Source organism: Eleutherodactylus coqui, chromosome 5 (assembly GCF_035609145.1).
Source record: "Eleutherodactylus coqui strain aEleCoq1 chromosome 5, aEleCoq1.hap1, whole genome shotgun sequence".
NCBI classification, from domain to species: Eukaryota; Metazoa; Chordata; class Amphibia; order Anura; family Eleutherodactylidae; genus Eleutherodactylus; species Eleutherodactylus coqui.
The window spans coordinates 140,942,363-140,968,855 of NC_089841.1; the positions used below are offsets into that span (position 1 = coordinate 140,942,363).

At 43.6% G+C, this 26,493-nt stretch overlaps 2 protein-coding genes across 2 annotated transcripts in view; one reads left to right on the top strand and one right to left on the bottom strand.

Moving 5' to 3' along the window:
* Positions 1–2,700: 2,700 nt before the first annotated feature.
* Positions 2,701–11,632, bottom strand: LOC136627839 (ubiquitin-conjugating enzyme E2 G1-like). The gene is made up of 6 exons (XM_066603262.1): positions 11,498–11,632; positions 9,752–9,854; positions 8,708–8,805; positions 6,840–7,018; positions 4,715–4,805; positions 2,701–3,398 (listed from the first exon to the last, which is right to left on the bottom strand). The coding sequence occupies exons 1-5, from the start codon at positions 11,538–11,540 to the stop codon at positions 4,719–4,721; spliced, it is 510 nt and encodes a 169-aa protein (XP_066459359.1). The 5' UTR covers positions 11,541–11,632; the 3' UTR covers positions 2,701–3,398; positions 4,715–4,718.
* A 285-nt stretch (positions 11,633–11,917) lies between these two features.
* Positions 11,918–26,493, top strand: part of ANAPC7 (anaphase promoting complex subunit 7) — a 53,713-nt gene continuing 39,137 nt past the window's right edge. The window contains exons 1-5 of the mRNA XM_066603263.1: positions 11,918–12,101; positions 15,206–15,392; positions 18,115–18,234; positions 21,764–21,875; positions 26,143–26,296. Coding sequence (XP_066459360.1) covers positions 12,001–12,101; positions 15,206–15,392; positions 18,115–18,234; positions 21,764–21,875; positions 26,143–26,296 — 674 coding nt within the window. The 5' untranslated portion in view covers positions 11,918–12,000. The remainder of the gene's footprint in view (positions 12,102–15,205; positions 15,393–18,114; positions 18,235–21,763; positions 21,876–26,142; positions 26,297–26,493) is intronic.

Below are 26,493 nucleotides of genomic sequence, written 5' to 3' on the forward strand. Positions count from 1 at the left end.
GTGTGAGCCTGGCCTTAGTGGAAGGGCAAAGCAGGCATTATAGTTAATACTACAAACCTACATTACTAAATTTCAACTTATGGCACATGGACAGCAAAAGATGTGTCAAATTTAGTAAACAGTATGCATCTCATAAATTTGGTATTGCACTCCAGGGTAAATGGTCATGAACTTTCCAAACATGTGCTTATATAGTAGCCTGTGTAATAAATGAAGGTTTATTTACTCAAAAATGACTGTGTATGCTCAATGAAGTCTCCTTTCCTCCAATGCTACTGTCAGGACAAAGTGGAAGAGCGGTAAAAGAGATCCTGGCCATTGAAGTCTACCAGAGCAGAAGGAAGGGACAGACTATTTGCTCCAGTAAAAGGGAGGGTGGGGAGAGAATTTACTGCTATCCCCTTACCCCTACATGAGGAGAGAAGAGACAAACAAAAACCCTTTCCCATCACAGTATAGTTACATATAGCAACAACCCTCAAACCTTTCTCCTTCCTAACCCACAGGAACAAACATGTGCATTGTGGTAGGGCTGAGGAAGAGGCATCACATACATGTTTGCTCAAATCTTTCTCCTCAGAGAGGTTTGAGCTTGCATGCTTGTAAGTTTGTGAATTTCCAGCATGCAGTTCTTGAGTAGGAGTTTTCGCCTCTGGTATGACAGCATGCATAGCAGCATGACTAAGTCATGGGTGGGTCTTAGCTGCTGCACTCTTCTGCTGCTTCCTGTAGTACTAATGGGCAGTAGCTAGTTATCACTACTGGATGCGAGTGCCACAGCACCCTAGTTGGTAATCTAAAGGTTATAAAATGACCCAAGACCAACTTTATCGGTCTTGGATCACTACCCAGTACTGTTGCAATGGTGTTCTGAAGCAGTGCATCAGTAGATGTCCTTAAGGACGAATGTGCCTGGCAGAGTGTCTGAGATATCTGATCCAAAATTACCATTAAGCTCCACACATTCAAATTGAAAGCATACTGTTCAATGGTGTGGGCCCTCTCCCTCCCCACCAATTGATTCAAGGCTTCAGCTCTAGTCCTGGAGACATTGCGCTCCAGGGTAAATGGAGAAACTACCGTATTTTTTGCTTTATAAGACGCACTTTTTCCACCTCCAAAGGGGCGATCGTGAATTTAACGCGCGGACGTGATTTATTTAGCGCGATTGCGCGTTAAATTCACGATCACGTGAACAAATGTGCGATCAGTTAGAAGATTTCTCTCCTCCTGTCAAAAAATAAATAAAAAAAAAACAGTACTCGCCTTCCCCAGCGTTCTGCGGCGCTGCTGCAGGCTGTCGCTTCCTCCTGGTCCCTGGCAGAGCATTGCTTTCTGGACGCAGGGCTTGAAATCCCCTCCTCCAGAAAGCTAATACTGTGATTGACTAACACATGCCGTCAGCCAATCACAGCCATTCAATGACATCATTGAATGGCTGTGATTGGCTAACACATGTGCGCCTTCAGCCAATCACAGTATTAGCTTTCTGGAGGCGGGGATTTCAAGCCCTGCATCCAGAAAGCAATGCTCTGCCAGGGACCAGGAGGGAGCGACAGCCTGCAGCAGCGCCGCAGAACGCTGGGGGAGGCGAGTACTGATTTTTCCCCCTATTTTCCTACTCTAAAACAGGGGGTGCGTCTTCTAGACCAGTGCGTCTTATAAGGCGAAAAATACAGTATATGCACCACACTCCTGGGATACACATTCGCAGCGATGCAGACATCCAGGGATAGGTGCGTACGTAGAGCCTGGCCCTACTCTCAAAAGTACAATATACTCTATGGAATACATAGCATGTCTAGCTGAATGGAGCCAGAAACAATCAATTTGTAATGTGTAGGGTGGTGATGTGGGAAAGGCATCCAGAACCATCCCAAGGAGTGAACTCCCCATTAGGCACTGCTAATTTGCACAACATATTTGCCCTGTGAACGGTTGGACGAGGTGCGTGTAAATCACTGCATAGTACTGTACTTTTTGCACATTGTCTTTTAATCTACAGAAGGGGTGTGGTGTGTGAAAACTGGCCCCATTAGCCTGTAGGGTTGTGTTTTGCCTGCAGTTTTGGGCAGTGTTTCACGCATCTACTTGCACACCTCCTATAGACATCTATGGGGTCTTTGGTGCTCAAAGTGCGTCCAAAAAAAATATACTGCATTTTTTTCCCCCCCTCTAGGCATGCAAAACCTGCTCGTGAGAATGAACTCCCTGAAATCAATGGGTTCCATTTCACACATGCAAATATTGCATGTGCAAATATGGTTCTGATGTCACTAAAAAGGTGTATGAGAGACACCTTAACCAGTTTCCTCACATCCCATTAAAAAAATAAAAATAATTCAATTGATAACATAAATTGACCGGTGGTGTGGATTATAGATCTGAGTGTTGTCAATTTACTCAATATCTAGGCAAATTGTGGCAAATGTCACACCTACAGACCCATCATGGATTTTTTTGCTGCAGAGAAAAAAAAAAAAAAGACAACCCACCCCACCCCCCAAAAACACAAATCCTGTATGGAAGTCCTAAGGGAGTTAGTCACTTGACACCACAGAAATATCATGATGCCCATTACATGTATTCTATTTTGCATACAAATAAAAGTAGTCAGGAAACCAAGGACACATACATTCACTTCTTATGTAGTATACTGTTTCACACCAGTTTACTAGAAGAACCAAGCTGTAAGAAAAGTTATCAAAACATCTCAAAAATAGTTTAATTCTGTAACCAAATTGTTGTTTCACAAAACAAGAAAAACAATTACACAAAAAGGGACATTATACAGCATAAGGTTAATATAAAAGGATTTAAAGTGTCTAGTCTATCAAGAGGTCCAAAAACGGTCCATGAATCTTCCCAGTTCCATTTAAAGGTTGTGACATCCAAAAATCCATAAACAGTAGCAGAAGCCAATGTGTATGAACAAGGCTGAACTTTCAGGTGATGTTAGTCGCCAAGCAGCAGATTGTGAGGCTATTTGCTATGGCTACAAGACTTATGGGCAAGAGGCATTTAAAGCCAATTGTTTTGGCAAAGTTTCTTGTAACTAGATGTGAACCATTGTAACAGTGTCACTCCAAGACCGCTTCACATCGCAAAGACTAGTGCTGTAAAAGGAAGCCACTTCAGCTTTATTAAAGAAAACGATAAAGACATATGCAAAAATATATATTTGAATAAATAAGGAACTCCTGGTGGGATTGAAAACCAATCTGCAGGTTTTGCAGTTAAAATGTGAAGTCCATCATATATAACTTATAAAATAAACCAGCAAGTAAACTGCCCACTGAGGAGAGAACGGAGGTCAGTGAAACGCCACTGTGAACCGAGTTCTGCTTCTGCCCGTGAAGGCTATTGCTCTTCAGATGGCTCGCTGCTTCTTTCAGCCACTGCAATTCAAAGAAAAGAAGTCTGAATAGGCATGTCAAACACAGAAGAGCAAGATCAGGTACCATTCTGGAGGAATAAACTGTAAGGGAGTAGCTTTAAAGGGCTTGTGCCAAGTCTTCATTTGGCTGTGAGGTTGTTGGAATTCTACTATTGTGCATTCACTATCCTTCTTTGCCTGGTCCCGCTCCATCTTGAGATTTTGCATGCGTGTCTGTATTTTACTGTACCATCTGCCTGCATGGCATGTTTTTTGCACAGGTACAACACTAAATTAAATTGCTAATGAAATCAGTTCGATGGCTTTTTCTTAAGCAGTTTCACACATCTCCTTGCGTGTGCATTTGCGCTCATTAGTCACTTTTAGTTGCTTCATATCAGTGAGCTAAAACAAACGCCTTAACATCCCATATAAACAGGCAGCCGTTCATCTGTCAACAGCTGCCTGTTTTCTGTGAATGGAGGCAGGCAGCCGGCAGGAAGAGATCTCCAAAGCGCCCTGTCTCCATTCAGTGATTTCAAGGGGGTTCATTGATATGCACACATTTGTCATACGCAGTTTTGCAAAGAAAAATAAATAGATTTGTTTAATTGTCGTTCAGTAAAACAGGCTTTTCATTTGACAGTCGAGCTGATGTGCAGTAGGCTCAGCTGTCAGACAGGTTGCATGAACACATGGTTCAGTCTCCTGCTGTCAGACAAAGCAGTGACAGGCCAGACGGGGCTGTAAGCTTGTAACCCCTGCAGAGAGATCATTCCACATCATGCATGCGCTGCTCACTGCAAAGAAACCAGCGGGGATCCCAGTGGTCACAGGAACATAACAGCTGCACATACATGACCATTGCCCATGAAACTACAGCAGGACATGTCCATGGGCAATATTGAGCCAATATCCTGGTGGTGGGCGTGGGGCATTCCAGCGACACACAACGTTTGAGATTCATTTTTGCAAAATAAATGCAGTTGGCAAATTTTATATTTTGTCCTACCGTAGTTATTATACAATCATAGAATGTGGTACAACACTTGAGTTGCGCCAAGTGCACAACCCCTATTTATATCTGTTATTAGGGCATATGATCCTAGAATAGAGCCCCCCCCCCTCTCCCCTTCTATGACCTAGAACAGTAAGAAACTTCACATGTGTGAGTCTTAGGTGCATGTGTGAAAGGTCCCCAAGAGTGGCTCCCGTCCTGGCAGACTTGGTCACCTTGTAATACTACATTTCCCCTGCAGCTGGCCGTAGCACAATCAGCTGGTACAACCCCTTTAAGATGGGCATGCCAACTCTAGTTATCAAAGTGAAAGCACTTACTGGTTCATTCAAAAGCCATTTCTTGACTTTTCCTAACACAGCGAGCAACTTTCCTTTTGAATTCTCCATTTGGATCTTCCCTCCATTCTTTCTGTTAAAAGGACAAATATAAAGAGCCATCTTAGTTTTGGGTAACATTACAAGAAAAGAAAATCTTACACTCCATATTCTCCAACAGATTAAGTGTTGAGCCCCAGAACTACCCAAAATATATGACCAAGAATCAATGAAATGTAAACAGTCAATTACAGTTCCAATTCTCTCTCCTTAGTCTGGGTTCACATGGGGCGAAAATCTCCTGGAATGTCTGCAGCACGAACACAGAAATTCCATGAGGCTTCTGCAGCTAAAGTCAAGTGGGTTTTGAAAGCGGCTTATTCCGCTGCGGCCATCTCTCCCTGTAGAAAGCCCACAGTGGAAATGAAGATACAATTGACATGCCGCGGCTTTGAATTCTGCATAGCATGTTAGTTTCAGCGCTGCTTGGCGGCAACGGACTGTCCGCAGCGTGTGGACTAGGTTTTTTCACAAATCTCGTCCACTTTGCTACTTAGTCTCAGGCTTAAGATTGCAGGTGGAATTTCCATGCAGGTGGTCTGCGGCAATTATGCCCTGTGTGAACCCAGCCTTAGGGTTGTTACAGATGCCAGGAAAATCCCTTGATACATGCACAGAACATAATGTCCTCACCTATGGGACCTGTGATATGAGAATATAGATTTTAATCTGTATGGCCTGTCTTGGCAGCACGTTTGGTCAGGTGACTTTTTTTAATCTTAAAACAGGTTGGGATGTCTACAGCTACCAAAGAGCAAGAGACAGAAGGGGGACAGGCTTAAATATTGAAGTGAGCCAGGTCTGTCACCCCACTGCAATGTCATCAGAGGATGGAGACTCTACAGCATGTGACTGAGTCTCCCCCCCCCCAAGCCAATTGTTATGTTTATTGCCAGATTAAAAACAGCATCAAGGAATCTTTAAGATCCTTTTGCGTTAGAAGCCAAAGTACTAAAGCATGATCCACAACACAAACTGTTTAGTACTATGTGCTGTATATCCCACCATCTTCCCCAGAAGTTCAGAAGACTACTTCTATAATCAGCATTTGCCATCTGACTAATGCTCTCCTTAAGGCCCATTTAGACAGTGATTCTCACTCAAAATTCGCTCATAGCTGTGTTTTGAGCGTTAACAGTCAAATCCATGGACATCATGCAGTTTTCATGCAAGATTCGTTCCTTGCTCAATTATAGTTTTCTAGAATTAAGTGATGAACTCTTATCTGCACTGCAGGCTGTCAGTCGGCAGCGCTACTAAGATTCTTTCAGCTTGTGTCCCACTGGAAGTTCAGTGGGATGCGAGCTATAAGTGTGGAGAACAATACAGCTGTTTGCTTATACAAAACAGCTGTATTGTTCACCAAGCGATAGCGGCGGTGTCCCACTCCGCCTGCATAGCTCTTTACTAGCCAGTTAGCTACTATAGACTATGCAAAGATGATCGTGCAAAACTGTCACTCAAACTGTCATTTGAGCGACCACCTTTCATTGTAAATGGGGTCTTACACAGGCCAATTATGGGACTGGAGTGTTCCTCCAAATACTTGTTCATCCAACGATTGGGCCGTGTAAAGGGACCAAGTGTCAGATGAATGAGCAGACACTTATGTTAGCTTATCAGCTCATTTATGCTAACATAAGTGCTCACTGATAACTGGTGCATCTCCATGGATGAAAAAAAAGAATGGTACAGTTACCTTATGGGGACAATCACATTAGTGCAAGTTCACTGCCCAAGTAATAGAGCACACAGAGAAAAGAAAAGTTGAAGAGCACCAAATCAACATGCATCAGCACCCATCACAGAGCTGAGAGGTTGGCCCATGTGAAATGACCATATGCTCTGCATTTTCATCTCATCACCAGATCTTTAACAACATTTTTTCTGTACAGCATACTTCCAAGCTGCTGGATCATGTGGGAGAGATCACCAAATAAAGCCATTGCATTGACGTTTTAATACCCCTGAATAACTGGAGAAGATATAATCTAAGATAGCAGAAGCTGGCACAATGAAGACTTATTTGAGCAGACTTGCACATACAAGGGATAAGAGATGTACTCACTGCAGCATCTACATTGGCTGGAGAATCGCTGTTTGGGTCAGCAAGCATAGAAATAACACTGATCATTATGGTCTCTACAGTGTGAATGGGTAACCAGCGTTCCTCGGGCTTTTCATAGCCAAATTTATCTTCCCCGGGCTCATGGAGAATAGATATACAAACATCACCATTCTTTGCAACTGTTGATGAAAGGATAGATGAGGCTCTGAAAAGCAGACAGTGGCTTTAACACTTTCCAATCCAATTTGTATCCTGGCTTTCCTAGGTGGCTTACTCTTTCTGCTGTTATACAATGGCACTATATGCTGGCTAAAGCCAGTACTGTATGATGTGACACGCTGGATAGGCTCCGACAGCAGAGAGGCTGGCAATATACAGCAAGAGAACCCCGATGGGAGTCTTCCAACAGCGGAGCTGAACAGCCTTAAAAATCATAATGTCTTAAGACGTCAGACAGTGGATTTGAAAGGGTTAAGATGCATACAAGTTTGTTTAGCCTACTAATGCTGGAGTCTTATTCAATAGATCCATAAAGCAGCGGCCCTTTGAGACAGACATCAGTTAAACAATCACATAAGATGCACTGAATTTTTTTTTAAATTACTGTATTATACTCGAGTATAAGCAGAGTTTTTCAGCACAAAAAAAAGTGCTGAAAAAGCCCCCCCCCCCCCGCCCCCCAGCCTCTACTTGAGGGAAAAAAGAAAAAAAAAAAAAAAAGCACACACACCACACCTCAATACTCACCTCCCACCCGGCGTCTGTGTCCCAGGCGCAATGCTGTCCCCGGTGGTGCAGCCAGCTGCTGCAGTCTTCTCTCCAGCTTACTTTTGAAATCCCCGAAGTCAGCACTGTGATTGGATCGAGGACGGCCAATCACAGCCATTCAGAAGGACATCACTAAATGGCTGTGATTGATCCATCGAGCACTGGCTGTAATTGGTCGTCGCTCGATCCAATCACAACGCTGACGGCGGGGTTTTTAAAAGAAAGCCAGGGAGAAGACAACGGAGAGATGACTGCAACAGCTGGCCGCACCGCTGGGGACAGCATTGCGCCGAGGACACAGATGCCGGCTGGGAGGTATTGCATTTTTTCTTTACCTAGTATATACACTTGAGTATAGCTATGCTTATACTCGAGTCAATAAGTTTCACCAATTTGTGGTAACATTTATGGACTCTGCTTATACGTGGGTATATACAGTAGAAAAGGAAAAAAAAAAAAAAAAAAACACGCAACATGAATTAAATACACATCTCCATCTGTATACAGACAGGTCGGGCAGCACTCTGCTAGAAACAAGCTTAAGGCCAATTTACACGGAAAGATGATCGCTCAAAATTTGTTCAAAAGATTGCTCAAAACTGCTGTTGAAGTTATCATTTTGCATAAACTACTAATACAGCCACTTAGTAGCTTATTCGCGTGCAAATGCAGCCTTTCACTGAATGCACATAACAGCTGGAGGTCTGTTATCTGCATTCAGCTCCATTGTTCTTGAGCGGGATAGCAGCTAAAAAGAATACCATCAGCGCTATCCACGGACAGCTCAGCATGTGGTCTTATTAGACCGAATGATGATTTATTGCTGGCTTGAAGTCAGCAATAAACGACTAGTGCACGATGGACGCGCGTTTAGACAGCGATTATCGCTCAAAAGATGGCTTTTGAGCGATAATCATTGTGTCTAAAATGGGCCTTAACAGTTTATTCCCATGTACACAACAGGTTTTGAAGAGCCACCTGAACCAACAGGTACATTTCAAGATCTCAAAACTTAAGAGTTTACAGCTTGTAAACTTCAACAAATGACTGATAACAGGAACCGAACTGCATTTAGCAGTATTTAAACAGACACCACTTACCATTAGGATGCCAGATCTCTGTTATAAACTTCATTTTTGGAGGTCTCAGAGGATAGTCAACTGGGAACGTAAGGTGGACTTTAAAGAATCCACCCTCACTTAAAGGAGAGGAGAAAAAAAAAAAAAAAAGGCAAGTTATAAAAAAAAAAAAAAAAAAATCATAGAAAATACAAAATTTTATATCTCATGTGAAAAAATAGCAACACTTCTAATTTAGATGTGTTTCACCACAGGGAACCCCCGCAATGCGTAAGCTGCTGTGGCAATCTGCTCCCGACACCCCAGATAGTTGAGGTTTTGGTAGGAAACTGCAGTGAGATGAAAGGTTTGTTAGCAGCTCTCTGCAATGGCTTAAAGGGAACCAGTTATCCTCCTTGAGCCTGATAGACTCCTTTATGGGGTTTAAAGATGAGGGCACAGAGGGTCCAGGAGACTGATACTGATCAGGTGCCCTGTTCCAGCGCTGTGTCCCCACAAAGTTGGCACATGGACAGCGACCCGTCAGCGAGCTCGGTGCACACTCTCCAGTTTATTTCTATGAAGAGCGCACACCGAGCCGTCTGAAGAGTCACTGTGTGCACAAATGTCACAGGGACACCTAATGGGTATCAAACACAACTCCCCAGACATCCCGTTCCCTCAACTGTAAGCCCCATAACATAGTTTATGAGGCTCAAAGGGGATGACAGATGCCCTCTAAGGGGTGGTCCCAGCTGGTAATCTCCCCATCCATGACTTCTAAAAACCCCAGTAGGACCTATGGACAGGGGTTATCTTCATAAGAAACCCTTATGTGCAGTATATATGTATATATGTATATATGTATATATATATATAACGCACATCAAGATACCAACTACTTCAACTCTAAAATTAAAACGTTATTCCCATCCCAGACTGCATATCCACAGGATGGGAATACCCATTTAAAGACTCAGCGTCTTAAGAGTACGGCCATGCAGTCCAAGACAATTACTAAGACTGCCCCTAATATGTTACTTTTTCTCTGTAACACTTATGTATATATGGATGTCAAGCACTTACAACAAAGTGTCCTGTGGCCCAATAAGCAGCACCTCCCATTTGTAAATATCATTGTCATCTATCAGCCCAGCAGAGAAACCTTCAACGGGGTTCTTGTTCAGTTCTGAAAAAGTAATTCATAAAATAGTTGTTAGCATTTTAAAGGATTTTAGCTTTTATTGCCCATTGCAGAGTTAAAGCAAGCCTCTAATTTGTGGACTAAATTCTGTCCCAGAACAGGAAGGGCAGGAGCTCTATTACCAGACTTGTTCTCAGTCACCCCTCCCATCCACAACTTCCTAACTACCTAATGCACACTGTACCCTGTTTCGATTGGCCAGTGCTGGTCACATGAGCAACTTAGCCAAATAAGAGCAGGTATAGAGCATTAGTAGTATAATACCAGCAGTGCACCATGGGGGATTAGTTAACTGACAATCTTCAGACCATCTTGGACAGCCAGAACCAGGACCTGGTAGATGGAGGGACGGCAGAGAACTGCAGGTTATGTTCTCCCCTCTGGTCCTGGGACACAAGCTTGTTCTATAACTGGAGGGGCGCTTCCAGAGGAACCCGTCAGGGTGTAGAGTCAGAGGGGCTGGCTGCGTATTTCTGCTGACCATCACCACTTGTTTGTTCCTAGATCCTGCTCTTGGCGCTGTGAACTTGTCAAGTGGGCGGCTCCAGCACTCATTAATAGGTGATGATGTCATTAACATACTGACGTCACCCAATGGCCGTGAGAATGGGGAACACCACTTGATAGTCACAGCACTGAGCCGGATCTAAGGAGAGTCAGTCCGAACAAACTGAGGAGAGCGGCAGAGTCAGCAGAGCTAAGCAGCTTACATGGCGGCTCCTCCTCAGGGTACGGTCACACATACAGGTAACGGTGCGGATCTGCAGCAGACGGCCACTCGTATTGAATGGGTGTAACCAGCTATCGCGCCCCCTGAAGTACACCAGCAGTGCGGTTTCTGACATGGAAATACTGCAGGTTTCGGTGCCGATATTTTGCTGTGAGAACGTATCCTGAGACAATTTTCCCCAAACTCTAGTGATGCCCGGGCAGGTGGGCGCACACCTGCTATTAAACAAGTTTGTGGTAGCATTTTTTAATTAAGGTAACCATCCCTCAGACTGCTGTCACACCTGCATTAGGCTGGCTGCACACGACCGGGTCAGACTCCAGATCCCACAGTGGAATCCAGTCCTGTGCCCGGCCGGTGACCCCACATACCTGTCTCATCTGTACTGCGGACGGTGAGCTGTCAGACACGCCCAGGGACCCTGCAGCCACCATCACTAGAGTGTACAAGTCACCACCAATCCCCTTGTGTCTATGGAGAGCTGCCTGCTCCCCCAGCGCCCCCTACTGACGGACTGCAGCATGAGGATAATCAGCGGCAGACACAACCCGGCGCAGCTTATCCTCACAGCCTGTAGCGCCGGGTCACGTGACGCGCTATAAGCGCAGCTGCACGACATATATGCTGCTCCCCGAGGCCTATATACACCGCACACCCCATACAATAGCGCCCTCTCACAGTACACGGGGCAGCCGGCTCCCCTGAGCGGCGCTACGGAGGCCGCCTGTGCTTTGTAGTCCTACAGACAGAACAGTCTCCTGAACTACAGCAGGACCGCCGAGTTGTGAACAGGAACTAGAGACCTCCGAAGTTCCCCCACAAGACTTTCCACACAATAGTGAAAGAGAGAGACAAAGACAAGTCAGTACAGGAGAGAGCGCCCCCCTGAGGACGTCACCTGCGAGCTGCTTCCTGAGCAGAAGGACCGACTGTTCTGACATGTTGTCACCCCCGCTCTCCCGTCAGCACCGCGCTCCCTTCTCACCCCTCGCCCCGCTCCACTTCCGCCCTTATACACCTCAGTCCCCTTTCCCGGAACGCAGAAGCCCCGCCCCTGCCCTGAAACGCACGGCGTAAAGCCAAAGCCGCCATTTCCGAGAGCGTTGGGCTGCCCTATGCCGCCTGTTCTGATTATGCTTAATACATAGAAAAGCCAAAGCTCGCACATTGTCATCATGTGGATTAAAATTTAATAATAGATAACTCAGAGTTAAAACTATTATGGGGTGGATGTGTGAGGGTGAGCGGTGTAGCCATGGTTACCGCTAATGAGCAGGCGCTGCGCAGACACCTATTTTATTTTTCAGGTTAGGTCGTCACTAGCGCCATCATTTAACGCGAGTTGCGCTGCGGACGGAGCTGTGCGGTCTGCTGTGTGTTGTGAGAGGGGCTTCAGCAGAGATGAGTGTGATAGATCATGTACGGGACATGGCGGCGGCCGGACTGCACTCTAACGTGCGACTGCTGAGCAGCCTGCTGCTGACCATGAGCAACAACAACCCGTGAGTCATCCTGGCCGGTGCACCGGCACATGCCGTATAATCAGCGGTGTATAGTTATTGGATGACATGTCTTCTGACAGTACGCAGGTGCGCCGTCTTCCGCAGGAAACAGTCAGCAATGGCCCGGAGCTGCAGTGCCACATTAGCATGATGTGGCAGACCTGATAAACCATCGTCTTCAGGACTCTATCCTGTACTTTTAAAGGGCTGCTTAACTTTTTCACAGTTGCTTTAAAAAAAAAAAAAAAGTGTAAAGTAACTTTAAGTGGCGTCACTGGAGGCATCCCATATGATCAGTGGTGTCCCCAGAGGGATTCCAATATGATCAGTGGTGTCCCCAGAGGGATTCCCATATGATCAGTAGCGCCCTGCACCTGTTCTGATAGGCCATCCTCCTGGTTTGTGACCCAGCTGCACCTGAGAGTAGCAGCTAGCAGCTGTTTAGCCTATGATGTTTTAGGCCTCGGGCACACTAGTATTTCCCCCTGTATGTAGTATGTTAAAGAGTACCTGCACTTTCAGAAGACTTTTGACCTGTCATACAAGCTTCCTCTACCAGGCCATCTACCAGCTGCCAACGAACATAGCCGCGGGGGCACAGGGCTCAGGTGAGTGCTACAGCCCCCTCATTCTAGTGATCGGCAGGGTTCTCAGCAGCAGGAGCTTCGCTAATTAGTAATTTTGACAAGTCAGACGTTTTCTGAAAGTGCAGGTACTACCCCCCCCCCCTTTTTTTTTTTAAATGAAATGAAGACTGCGCCCATATGGCAGCGTGCATAAGATACTCTGTCAGGCACAGCAAAAATCACTGCCATACACGGCAGTATGTGGGTCCCTTATTATTCTGTGGTGCCACACACACTATCCAGGTTTGTTTCATGCAGATATATACTGCATGCATTATTCTGATCTTATGGAGACTAGCTCATTCAAGTCAGTGGGAAGAAGAAAAGCGGACAGCACGTGGATCCCGTCTGTGCGCAGTCCATGTGATGTCTATTTTGTTGTTTTTTCTTTAAAGATTCAGAAAAAGTAGAATTTGGCTTGTTTCAGTTTTTTTTTTTTTTTCTTCTGTTTCGCGGACGTGAAATATGCACAGCACACAGCGAAAAAGACTGACACATGGATGGAAGCCGCATGGATGGCCAGAAGTGATTTTCAGCTGCTCTGCCTCCTTTCATTGAATCGTCATTGCTTCTGTGTGAAAGTACTGGAGTGATGATTATTGGGACTACTGTCAGGTGCTTAAGGACTAAGGCTGCCTGTCCACGGCTGTGACGGAATATTGCTAGTGATATTCTGCTGCAGGGGAGGAGGGGGGAGCACTGGCAGGTCTCCGTGCTTAGCCTATCTAATAGATAGGCTCCGCACGGCAAATCGCAGCATGCCACAATTTTAATCCCGCGAGCAGAAAATACCTATGATTCTCCGCTCATGGCTGTCTGGCTGCGCTTTCCATAGCATGATTTATTGCCATGGATCACGCTATGACTATCGCGCGTGGACAGGCAACCTAAAACTAAATGGTCAATTTTGTTTGGAACTTTTTAGTTGTTTTTTTTTATAAATTGATGTATTGTTGTATATGAGACATTTCTCTAATTGACTTTCATTTTCATCCCTTCCCCATGCAGTAAAATAACAAATAACAATATACTCACCTCTCTCCGCTCCTGTTGTGTCTTGCGCCGGTGCTCGGTCTTCCGCTAAGTCTGTTATACCTGCAGTCCCACCCAGTTTACAGGACATGATGGGGCTGTGGCCAAGAACAGAGCTCAGCGATCAAAAGATATTTTCAAACATTTTGTTGCTGTGCCTATAGTATCGTCTAGCCTACTGTAAGGCCTCATGTCCACGGGTGGATCGGATTCCGCATGCAGATTTCTGCAGCGGGAGACCTGCGGAAACTATTAGCAGGAGATTGCAGATTAAATTGTTTTTCTGTGCGGATGTATGCGGATGCACTGCGGATCATCAACAATCCTAGCTCCCAGCCTTTTCCCCTCCTCTCTAAATAATTTTATCCTTCAAATCCACAGTGCATCCGCAATCATATTTTGCAGATGCACTGCTGATCGTCCGCACCCATTGACTTCTATTGAACCTGTCCGCACAGAATCCATACTGAAATAGAGCATGCTGCGATTTGTTTTCCCGCATCAAACGGTCTGCAAGCTAAATCTGCACGCTTAAATTCATTTGCGGATGTCAATACTTCCCTATGGGTACTTTGAATTGCGGTTCTTCCGTGCGGGTGAGCCGTGTGTATTCCGCAAATCAAATCCGCCCATGAACATTGGGCCTAAGCTGGAGGACCAAGATTCTTCTAAAATATATTAATCAGGCAGACTGTCTGTTCAACACTGAATGGACAGGAGGGGGACTAGAAGAGATGTGAAACTAGCAGTTTATTGCTGGAGGAAGGAGGAGAAGACAGCAGTTTATGTTCTGGACGGATGAAGGACCAGATAAATAATTTATTGCCCGGGGAGAAGTTGTTCAGCCTGCAAACCTAGAACTGTCTGCATGGTTAGTCTTCCTGCCCAGGTGCAATATCTTGATCATACATAGCAGATGGAGAGGGGAGCTCGCCACACCATGAATCTGCTCTGCATACTGTAGCATCAAGACCTCACACTGCCAGTATTCCCTCCCAGCTACAGACAGCTGACAGTGTGATGCTTGCAGGTTAAACTTCTCTGTCAGTAAACTAATCATTAATTTCTTCACCTGACTGTAACAGGAACTGTTATCCTCTCCTCCTTCCCCAGCAGTAAGCTGCTGGTTTCACATCGCCTCCAGCACCCCTTCCTGTCATCACATGCAGTGCTGAAGAACTGCCTGACTAATGGATTTTAGAAGAATCTTTGTCCCCCAGTTTGCAATGAGTTGGAAGATACTTTAAGCCCAGCAAGAAAATGGTTTAAAATTTTTAATAAAAATATGTAGAAAAATGTTTTATATTTGTCTCTATATTGTGGAAGATTTACCATGAGGTATAATGCCATGATGCGTACATGAGAATTATCATTTAGATTGTGGAATAAAATCAGAAGATTTCTGTAATGTCATTTGTAATAAATCTTCTTTTTTTTTAACTTAAGGGAAATGTTTTCACCATCCCAAAAGTACCAGCTTTTAGTGTACCACGCAGACTCGCTGTTTCACGACAAAGAGTACAGAAATGCCGTCAGCAAGTATACCATGGCCCTTCAGCAGAAGAAGGCATTGACCAAGACATCTAAAGTCAGACCGTCAACTGGGAATGCTGCCACCATGCCACAGAATCAGGTCTGATACAATAGTAGTTCTAATCTTAAGGGCAGATCCATAGGGAATGGAAAATCCACTGTGAAATTTGACATGACTCTGTGGCAGAATCTGCAACAAGTCTGCCGCTGTGTTACATGTATATTTGATGTGGATTTTGCTGCAGATTTAGGTTGCCTGTCCACAGACGTAGCGTTTTTCCACAGCGGATCTTTGCTGCGGGAGAGTGCTAAAGTCACCACGACTTTCGGTGATGAACCTATCATTAATGATAGGTTCATCGTGGCATGCTGTGATTTTTATATAACAGTGGAAAATCGCGGTGACTTTCTGCTGGTGTACATCAAGCTGCGCTTTCCATAGTTATCCTATGGAAAGCGTTTATTGCGTTTCCCGTGTGCGGATTATCGCTGCGGATAATGCAATGGTATATCGCCCATGGACAGGAGGCCTTACATTGTGCATTGCAAGAAGTGAAATCCATAGCGAAAATCCACAGTATAAATTGACATACTATAGATTTTTTTTCATTGCGTGTAGATGATTTAGTAAAATCTCATCCACTGTACAACCTACTGTAATTTTTACAGATTTTCTGCACAAAATTCAATTTCTTACAATATGCAGTGTTCACTCCCCATTTGGATGTACCCTAAACCCCTTCCTGCCATATTTTTTAAAAGGGGGAAGAAAAAAACAAAAATGGGGGAGGGGGGTCATGTCATTAAGGGTTAAAGACACTCCGACAGGGTAACCTGCATCCTGCCAGTCCCAAACACTCAGGTCCCCCTCTATGTGGAAAATGAAAATGAATTTGTGTTGTCTGTTCTTTATGCACGGCTGAACATTCTTGCTATCAGGACTGGATATTATATCTGAATGTGGAACGCACCTAAATGACTCGGCACACGTAACTATACCTCCCGTACATTTGGGGTTTCTCCACATACTTCATCCCAGAATTGTATGATTTTCTTTCTCCCCATGAGTATGATGGTGACTTCCTGATGAACCTTGTAAGGCTTGGTACACAGCTTAGGTAAACGCATTGATGGTGAAATCGATCTACATCTATTAGTATATGGAGATAAGAGAAATGTATCTTATGTATATTAATATAGGAGTATGAATTTTTTTTCTTATACATGGTTATATGGTATCAAAACATATCTAACAGGTAAAGCCTGCAGGCTTTCTTACACCACACTTTGACCCTTTTGTGTGACTTTTGGTGGATGATTTTGGTGTCATTAGATTTGTGACATCCGCACTACCGCAATGTCCTAAAATTTGAGTTTGATACATTGAGTGATCTGTCAGGCCAGGTCAAAGTTCCTATGTTAAGTCTAGCAGCGCTGTTGTGCTTCAGCCAGCAGCGCCACTGGGGAGAGTCAGGGCTCCTTCACACTGGTGAGGGCGATATCGGGCTGTGAATCATGTCCTGAAATCGCCCTCGCAATTTATGTGGAAACCCTTGGATGCGAGGTGTTTTCACATGGAAACCGCCTCGCATCACAGCCAGGACAGGGGATTGCGATGTTTTCCCATTGTTTTCAATGGGGCTGGCGCTGCTGCTGCCGGCCCTATTGAAAGCAATAGGCGACATCACAAAAATGGACATGCCAGGCTTCCCCTACTTTATTGAGCCAATTCATAAATCCTGCTACCACGACACAAAAGCTGCAAGATTGAAGCACCGCGGCTCAGCCAATCAGTGCTGCGTTCAAAGAACCAATCACAGTCGTGCCGGGCTCTGGAAAGTAACGGGGAGGACCTGGCCCGAGCCTGTTGGGTAGGTAAAATAAGGCATTCCCTGAAAAATAAGACCTAGTGCCTCTTTAATATAAGACCCTGTCTTATTTTTAGAGAACACGATTGGAATTCTACAGAGAAGCGTTGCTTGTCAGGAAAAATATCTTTGTATGTTTTGACTGCCAGTGATCACTGCATATTTAAACGTGCAGAAAAGCGCAAGCAGGACTCATTAACTTAATACGCAATGAATACGCATGTATCATGCATATTTATTGCATATTTGCACAGTCCCATTGATTTCAGTGGGCTTTTTAATGTATACCATGAACCAAAATACGACATACTGCATTTCATGAGGCCCAAAGTAAAACACATGGGCGGATTACGCAGAACAAATATGCCCATGTGAATGAGCCCATTTGCTTCTTGAGTAGAATACTGTACCTTAGAAAGGTGGCAGGAGTGCCTACCCACCTGCCTTAAGGCTTTGGAAGATGTGCATGGTAATGGAGGAATCTGGAATTCACACTTCCTTTATGTACTGTACATGGCAGGCCTTATATTTTATGTTCAATGCCTGTTTTAAAGACTACACAAGCTGGAACACCACTTACAGATGATTGTTCCTCTGTTCCATTTTTGGAGCAGAGAAATGGAATTAAATATTTGTGTTTTGTTACGCCTTGATTTCTTTTTTTCTTTTTTTTAACAGAAATAGTTCCTTTAATTCCTTACCATTTTATTTCCATTTTTCAAATGGAACAAATAGTGCAGCTGACTGCCGTTTTCGTTTCTCTGCTCCATAAATGGGACAGAAGAACGGAAATCTCTAGCTAGGGGCTGTAACTATGTTGTGTATTTAGCATAGGTGAATTTAGTTTGAACCAGCATCTCACACATTCACCTTCCCAACAATTATGTTGTACCGTACTGCTCACAGCGTTTGTGAATCTTTCATATTACTTTTATCGTATCTTCTTGTCACTAGAGTCTCCCATCAGAGATTGAAGTAAAGTATAAAATGGCAGAATGTTACACCATGCTTAAACAAGATAAAGATGCTGTTGCCATACTAGATGGAATCCCCTCCCGACAAAGGACTCCAAAGGTGAATTGATGTTCTAAAGTGCTTTTCATATTTTCCAACTTTCTTAAAGTGATCCTTCATTACTGGACAAACAAAGATGGCCAAACTGCTTCTCTGACTACGGGTGGATTTAGATGACCGTATATCGGCTCAGTTTTCACGCCGAGCCGATATACAGTGTCCTTGTCTGCAGGAGGGGGGGGGAGGATGGAAGAGCCAGGAGCAGCAACTGAGCTCCATCCCCTTCCCCGCCACTATTTGCAATGGGAGGGGCGGGCAGGGCGGAGCTAAGTGGTGGGACTTAGCTCCTCCCCTGTCTCGCCCCCTCCTATTGCAAATGGTGGCAGGGGGCGGGAGCTCAGTTCCTGCTCCTGGCTCTTCCTCCCCCCCCCCCCCCCCCCGCAGACAAGGACACCGTATATCGGCTGGGCGTGAATCCCCCCTACCTATGTAGACTTGTATTAGTATACGTTATGAGTCTAACATGCTACACCTGCTTTGATTAACCAGTGCTGTCCACATAAGCAGTGCTGGCCGGTCAGAGCAGCATGTAGTGTCTTAGACTACCAATGTATACTAATGCGCAGTGTACATAGGTAGTAAAAGAAGCGGTTCGGCCATCTTTATTTAACCATGACCAGAGTGTTGCTTTAAATGATCCCTGACTTTTCAAACAACATGTGCTTTTGCGATTGTGTTGACAAATCCTTAGAAATTAGTGACCACTAGGGCTATTATCAAGTAATGCCCGTTTCTAGTAACAGGGCCACTGACACTAAACCAAGATGTGAAGGAGGGTGAAGTTTTTTTCTCAATCTGCCCCTTAGAAGTTTATGGAGAGATGAGGTGGGAATAGGAGAGAGAAAGTGACTCACACAGACACTGCAGCAGCTAACTAGTAAATGTTTGCCATCTCTGACAGCTACTCATATCACATCTGTGTGTTCAGTAGTGCTATATAATGTCCTCTGTGATGTTTTTTTATGAGGATATATAATACAGAGATGGAGAAGAAAATAGTCTGCTCTTTTCTGTGCACAGTGTCTGGAGTCATCATAGCAGCTAGTCTCCACCAACCAACTTAGAAATGACTGCAAAATAGACAAGAAGTCTGAAGAGGGGAAAACTAGTGAAAAGTGCAGGATACAGCTCCTATAATGGCCAGAAATAGTTATATTCCTCCTATACACATATGGCATCTTATTCTGAACAGCCAGGCATGCTTTAAAGGGTTTTTCCAGAGAGGATAAAAACTTACACGGACTCATGGTGTTGAATCCACCACTCTTGGACCAGTTCCAACACAGGGTCACGTGGTATGGTCCATCTCTCTGTGCCCATCACATCAGGGAAGGGGAGGGGGTCTGGCTGTTCGGCTCATCTTAATAACTACACCCCACCCACCTCCTTATCTGTTATGGCCTATGCAGAGAAGGGAACTGACTTTGTCCAACTTGTATTGATAAACTGCCAGCGCTTTTAATGAAGAGAGGGGCCACACAACATGAAATGGTGTCAGAACCAGGCTAAAAGTCGAGGTTCCGATACCGTGGGTCTGTGTAAGTATTTATCTTTTTGGACAACTAGTTTAATAACCTCCACACATGTTTGGAGACTGAATTTTTGGAATACTGTAAATTCCCATACATACTATATTGAACCACTTTTAACCCCTTAAGGACCAAGCACCGTAAATTTACGACACTTGGTCCTGGGTTTTTATCCCAGCTGATGGTAGAAATATGGCAAGGGATAGCAATGTAGCAGCAGCAGGTCAGGTCTTTGGCTGTTAGGACCCGGAGTATTTTTCCTGTAACTGGGGCTTCTATGGAAGCTCCAGTTACAGTGGAAAAGAGTGAAATAAAAAAAACAAACAATGGAACTGACCCCAGAAGTCTTATATGATGACATTGGGGGCGTGATGTTAAGAAATAAATAAAAAAATAAATAAAAGTACAAAAATAAGGGTAAAAAAAAAATTGTGTGTGTATATAGATTATAATCTATATGAAACCAATCTGTCGCCATATACGCCCTGTTATCCAAGACGTTACAAATTATAAATCCGAACCTTCAAAACAAATGAGGGACCCGTTCCTGTCCTTTTTTTTTTTTTTTTTTTTTTTTTTTTAGAATAAATATGCAAATTTAAAAAGATAAACAACTATAAATTAGAAAAATCTTTTTTTCTGATTCTTTTGAACCAAAACACCCTGCTCCTTAAGGGGTTAAAGCAACATCTTTTATTACTGTGCAGTTTTTTAAGATAAACTGGGAAAAATCGAGAAAGCTGTTTACAACAAAATGTGCGACTTTAGAATTACAGCCAAAGGTCTTGTCTTTTTTATTTTTCACTTTAATTAATTACATTTTTTTTGTCCTGTAACCGCTTCATGACTGGCTAATGTAAATTTACATCATGCGATCATGAAGGCTGTACAGAGGGGGTTTGGGTGCAGAGTCCGCCGGATATCTGGTGGCTTTCACCTGTTTCTGATGAATGATAACCAGCAGCAAGTGCCGCAATCAGAATTGGCTGTGATCCTGGCAATTAACTGTTTATATGTCGTGGTGAAAGCTGACCATGCGTTTTAAACAGTCAGCGGGAGGGGAGGGGGGACCCCCTTCCAGCGGCCATTCAACTTCCCACAACACAATAAGGCGGTGTCGATAAGTCTACATAGCAGCCCTGGGAACCTCCTGAAGGCTCTCAGGGCTGCCATGCATGGATTCCTTAAGGCAACACTAAAAATCACTACTGTATATGCTGCAATACTTGGGTATTACAGTAGCAGGTACAAGTGATCAAATAAAAGTGTAAAAAATAAATTACAGTAAAAGAAAATGAAGAAATATTAAAAACAAGTCCCCTCTTCCCATTTTTTGCAGTAAAAATCTAAACTGTTAACCCCCACGTATTTTGTAGCACTGTGTACATAAAGGTCCGAACAATCACAATATTTATCCCACGTGGTGAAGGACTCAAAAAAAGAAAATGGATTTCCAGAATTACAGGAAGGGAGGGCTTGTGTCCTGGGTACAAAAGAAATATTTAATAAAAAGTGATTATAAAGATATGCCTCCCAAAATAGTGATAATAAAAACTAGAGCTCTCCACACAAAGAAGGGCCCTCACAAGGCCCAGTCGAATTAAAAATAAAGTTACATGTCTTGGAATATGGTAACGGAAAGGTAAAATTTAATTTGCTTTTTAAAAATTGAAGAAAAAATACTATGTATTTTTGGTATTACCATAGTCATACCATGCCATAGAACACTCTTCTCCCCCACCCCCTGAAAAGGCACAATAGCATGTTTATTTTTAATTTCTCCCCACTTAAAATTTGTAAAGTGACCTTTTTTTTTTTTTGCACGTTATATGGTACATTAAGTGATACCATTAATAAATACACCACGTTCCACAAATATCAAGCTCTGATATGGCAATGCCAATGGAAAACTAAAAGCATTATGGCTCTTGAAAGGCAGGGACAAGAAAAATCAAACTCTCTGGCGCTGAAGGGGTTAACTATAACATTTTGTTTTATAGATCAATATGATGCTAGCCAATCTATACAAGAAGGCTGGGCAGGAACGATCTGCGGTGACAAGTTACAAGGAGGTGTTGAGACAATGTCCTTTAGCGCTGGATGCCATTTTAGGTATATCTCAAATTTTTTTTTTTTTTATTAATTCCCCCCCTCCCTCTTTCATTCCCATTACATGACCACTAATAAAATGCATGCATTTTTAAATTAGTCAATTTGGGAACACTAATTTAGGAAAATGCTCCCTGTGGTTGTTCATATTTTATGAAACCACAGCTGTGGTCTAAACGTTGTCCAAGTCAAGTGCAATCTAAAGACAAGAAAATGTTAGTTTTGAACTGCATTAGTTATGGTAGAAGCAGAAATGTACAGGATGTACTTTTTTAACTATTTGTGTTTATTTAAAGAGGTTGTGCAGTTCTGAACTATTGAAGCCTTATCCTCTAATTAGAGCATCGATAGCAGATTGACGGGGGTTCACCGCTTGGGGCTCCTGCTGTTCAGCTGTTTGCCAGGCCACTCTACTTGGGCATTGAGCTTATTTCTGCTGGTAGCAGACAGCTCCGTTTCCACTGCAGTGGTCCAGCTTGGCATTGCAGTCTTAAGTTCCCATTCATTTCAATGAAAACTTGTCTTGGAATGCCAAGCTGGGCCTCTGCAGAGAAAACGGAGTTGTTCACATCCAGCTTCTAGAAATTGTCTCTTTGCTGGAGTGCATTGGATCCGTGAAAGCGGATTGTCTGTTTCCTGCTGATCTGCCATTAATGACTTGTCCTGAGGATAGACCATCAATCGCTTGTAGCTACCTGATTACTTTAGACAGGAAAAGGGAGTAGGTCCAGCGTAGGATGAAAACTTTCTCTTTATTGAAAACTCCAGACAGGCATTGCAGAAAAAGAAGCATGTGCCATCTTACATGTTTCAGGCAAGCATGTTGCCCTTAATCATAAATGTCCGATAGATGGGAATAAATATTTGGAAAAGTAAGGGTATTAGACGGCTATTACAAATACAACAGAGGAGGGTATAAAGACGTTTGACCAAATAAGAACTGAGTAGGGTTCGCCGCATTCACAATTTTATAAGTATTCGCCATTAAGACGTGCCTACTAGGTGGAGATGCTACACATGAAAACAAAAATGTCAACTTCTGTGGTGGCTGATGTTGTGGGAGTGTCCAATGCTACATCTGGGAAAATCTCACAGGTATATACCCATTTACAAGGACATATAAATCTACAAAGCCCAGTTACAGCTAAACATAAATGGGAGGCCGATATTGGCCCAATAGAAGATATGCATTGGAAGGAAATTTTGCAAATGACCCCCCCCCCCCCCCCCCAAACTATCACTTAGGCCTCATGTCCACTTGCACGCACGGATTCCACTGCTGAATCCCGCAGTTGAATCCGTGCGTGCCCACGGCTATGGAGAGGGAAAATACATTTTTCTTACCACTCCGGACGCTGTGGGGCTCTCCTCTGTGCAGGCCGGATCTTCTTTCTTCTGGCCAGAGGATGTGCTCGGCACACCTTTTTTTTTTTTTTAAATCTCCGCTCCCGCGTATCCACAGCATAGTACAAGAACAGCTGCGGCTGTGCCACAGATACGGGCGGCTTCAATGGAAGCCGCGGGAGCTGTCTGTACGGGAGACCCGACGGAAAATGGAGCATGCTGCGATTTCTTCTTCCGCTGGGAAGAAATCCCATCCGCATACTTTTAGCTGCCCTACGGATGCTAATGCATCCCTATGACTCAAACAGATGTTGTGGAACTGCCTTAAATTAAATAGATTGTATAACTAGTGTAACTATCTTGTTCCAATGTGGAGTTGGACTTCTCTCCGTTAGTGTGTATACTGGGATATGTGGATGACCTGCCCATGCTGAAGTCGGAGCGATTAGCTGTTGCAAAATTATTATACATTTAAATTTGCTCATTGTGGGAGGCAACTTATCCAGCCAATCTTGTGCGGTCAATTTTTTTTTTTCAAAGTTAAGTATATAGACTTCTGCCATGGGAAAGGGCAATATACCGTAAACGCAACGCGGAATATAACTATAACATGCGAATGGTTTAATACAATGAATTCTGAACTGTCTGCCTGTCGCTCTGATCTCTGCACACCTCCTATAATTGTTGGAAAGGCTGTCAATATTTCATGAAGATGTAAAATGTATATCCAGTTACTAGAGGGATTTACTATCAGATCACATATGGCAGGAGAGATCCGATTAAAGTACAATAGTTTACTCTTGGTTATCAGATTCGGCACCTAATGCTATGTAACTACCGTAATATGTCAAACGGATGATGGATATGGCCCAGATGATATAAGATGGAAGCTGATGTCATGTACCAGCTAATGGCTCTTGTCTACAAGCAGTATGGCCGAAATAATCACAAATGCCATTCATAATAAATCCTTGTAATGTTTTATTCAGTTAGGTATTACAAAATGATGTGACTTTTTCAAAGACGTTTATGACACTGATATCTGTCGGCATACAAGAAACTTGGTAAAGATGTTTGAGAGAGACTTGGGGTTTTGTGCACTGCTGCAGGCTGTCACTCCCCCGTGCACACTGGCAGAGCATTGCTTTCTGAAAGCGGGGCTTGAATGCCCAGCCTCCAGAAAGCTAATGCTCTAATTGGCTAACTTAGTCTGGCGTTAGCCAGTCGCAGCCATTCATGACGTCATCGAATGGCTGTGATTGGCTAACGTATTCTGGCATTAGCCAATCAGAGCCTTAGCTTTCTGGAGGCGGGGCATCCAAGCCCGTTTGCAGAAAGCAATGCTCTGCCAGCGTGTACGGGGGAGCAACAGCCTGCAGCAGCGCCGCCGGAGGTGAGTATTGATTTTTTTTGTTTTGTTTTGTTTTTCACACTGTATTCCTGGCATATAAGACGAAAAGTCAGGGGTTGTCTTATATGCTGGAAAATACGGTATGTTAGGTTTTTAGAAAAAAAAAATTCAATAATTTTTCTAAATCAATAAAATTTATTTATTGGGATAAAAAAAAGATGACAATAAACCTTTAAAAATAAATGTTATGCTTTTGTTTTCGAAATCTTACAATGGCCGCACCACCTTAATACTTCCCTCTCGGCAAGTCATGAATTGCAGCTCAAATTGAACAAAAGCTGTAAGTGGGAACTATTGAGCTCTTCTTCACGTGGACATTTTTGTCAACATGGAGAGAAAAAATGTTTTAATTCGGCTGTGTAATTAAAGTTGGAGGGAAGCTGTGCTTTATTGAAGGATGTGAAAAGCCTGATGCCAAGTGTGGTTTGGCACAAGGATTCCCTGTTGTGTATTGATTGATTTGTGGGCAATACAGTGAGATGTAATTTTAGAAAGCGTTGCCCGACATTGGCGGAAATGAGTCACCCATATGCATTCTGGATATAATGGCAAAGACCGCAGCAAGGAGGCAGAAGTAAAAGCTGAAAAATAACTCCGTTTATGGGAAGTAATCTTCACTTCTACAGCCGTTTTGAACGTGCAGACGATTGAATACATTTTTTTCCTAGTAGTTTCACAACCTGACGTGTTGCAACATGTGAAAATATATGAACAAGTTAATAACCTAGCGTGCTATTCTATATAGATACATTAATTGCACAACTAATAGTTAAAAGTATTCTATTCCAGCAACTACAGTGGTGTGAGGACTGTATTATACATCTATGCGCTGGGACGGTTTTTGAGGAGGAATGGTACATTGTATGTTCAAAGAGGCCATCCTGCTTCTATACGATGCAGCAAGTATAGCAAGGATTACACCCTCCTGTGCTGTTGGCACTATATAGGGCTAGATGGTTTGGGCTAAAATTAACCCTGTCCAATCCACTGTCTGACGTCTAAAGACATTATGATTTAGGGCTGTACAGCTCCGATGTTGGAAGAGGTCTGTCGGGGTTCTCTTATTGTATACTGCCAGCCTCTCTGCTGTTGGAGCCTATCCAACATGTCACTTCATGCAGTACTGGCTTTAGCCAGCATATAGCGGCATTGTATAACAGCAGAATAAGAGTAAATCCCCCCTAGGAAAACCAGGACACAAATTGGATTGGAAAGGGTTAAAATCCCCTCCCCCTTTCTCAAATTTATTTATTTATTCTAAAAAAGCAAAAAATACTGGGATGCAATTTTTTACATAAAGGAATTGCATGCCCGTCACCGCTTGCATATACTGTCCTCTTTCCCTCTGACGACACTCATAATCTGTGCCTCATCAAAAGGGCAAATTGATCAAATTAATTCAATTAATCGCCCAGCCTTAGTGCTGCATACAGATGAGTGCTCTTATTATCACCCTGTGCATAGTGTGTCATGGAGCAAGCTGTGTATTGTATGGTGTCTGTTTTCTGTTTGCAGGTTTGCTGTCCCTCTCTGTTAAAGGCGCCGAAGTAGCATCCATGACACTAAATGTTATTCAGAGCATTCCCAATCTGGACTGGCTCTCTGCCTGGATCAAAGCATATGCGTTTGTACATACAGGGGACAACACCAGAGCAATTAATACAATCTGGTAAGCCACCAGTGGTAATCTGTCTGCATTATTGAGTGGTTCGAAGTCACTAAACGTGTTTTTAAATAGTCACATATTTTGAGGACACATCATAAGATCCTCACCATTTCCAAAGATCTGTCTAGCCTCTGGAAAGGGCTGTAGAGACAGCAGGTAGACTTTCAATTGTGGCAGTTTTTGGGTGGGGATTTTTATTT

Coding starts and splice junctions, on each gene's coding strand:
- LOC136627839 (XM_066603262.1), bottom strand. CDS start 11,540: ATGTCAGAACAGTCGGTCCTTCTGCTCAGGAAGCAGCTCGCAG. Junction 7,019..8,707: donor AGAGATCTGGCATCCTAATG/GTAAGTGGTGTC, acceptor TTTCATCAACAG/TTGCAAAGAATGGTGATGTT. Junction 4,806..6,839: donor CAGCCAATGTAGATGCTGCA/GTGAGTACATCT, acceptor TCCTTTTAACAG/AAAGAATGGAGGGAAGATCC.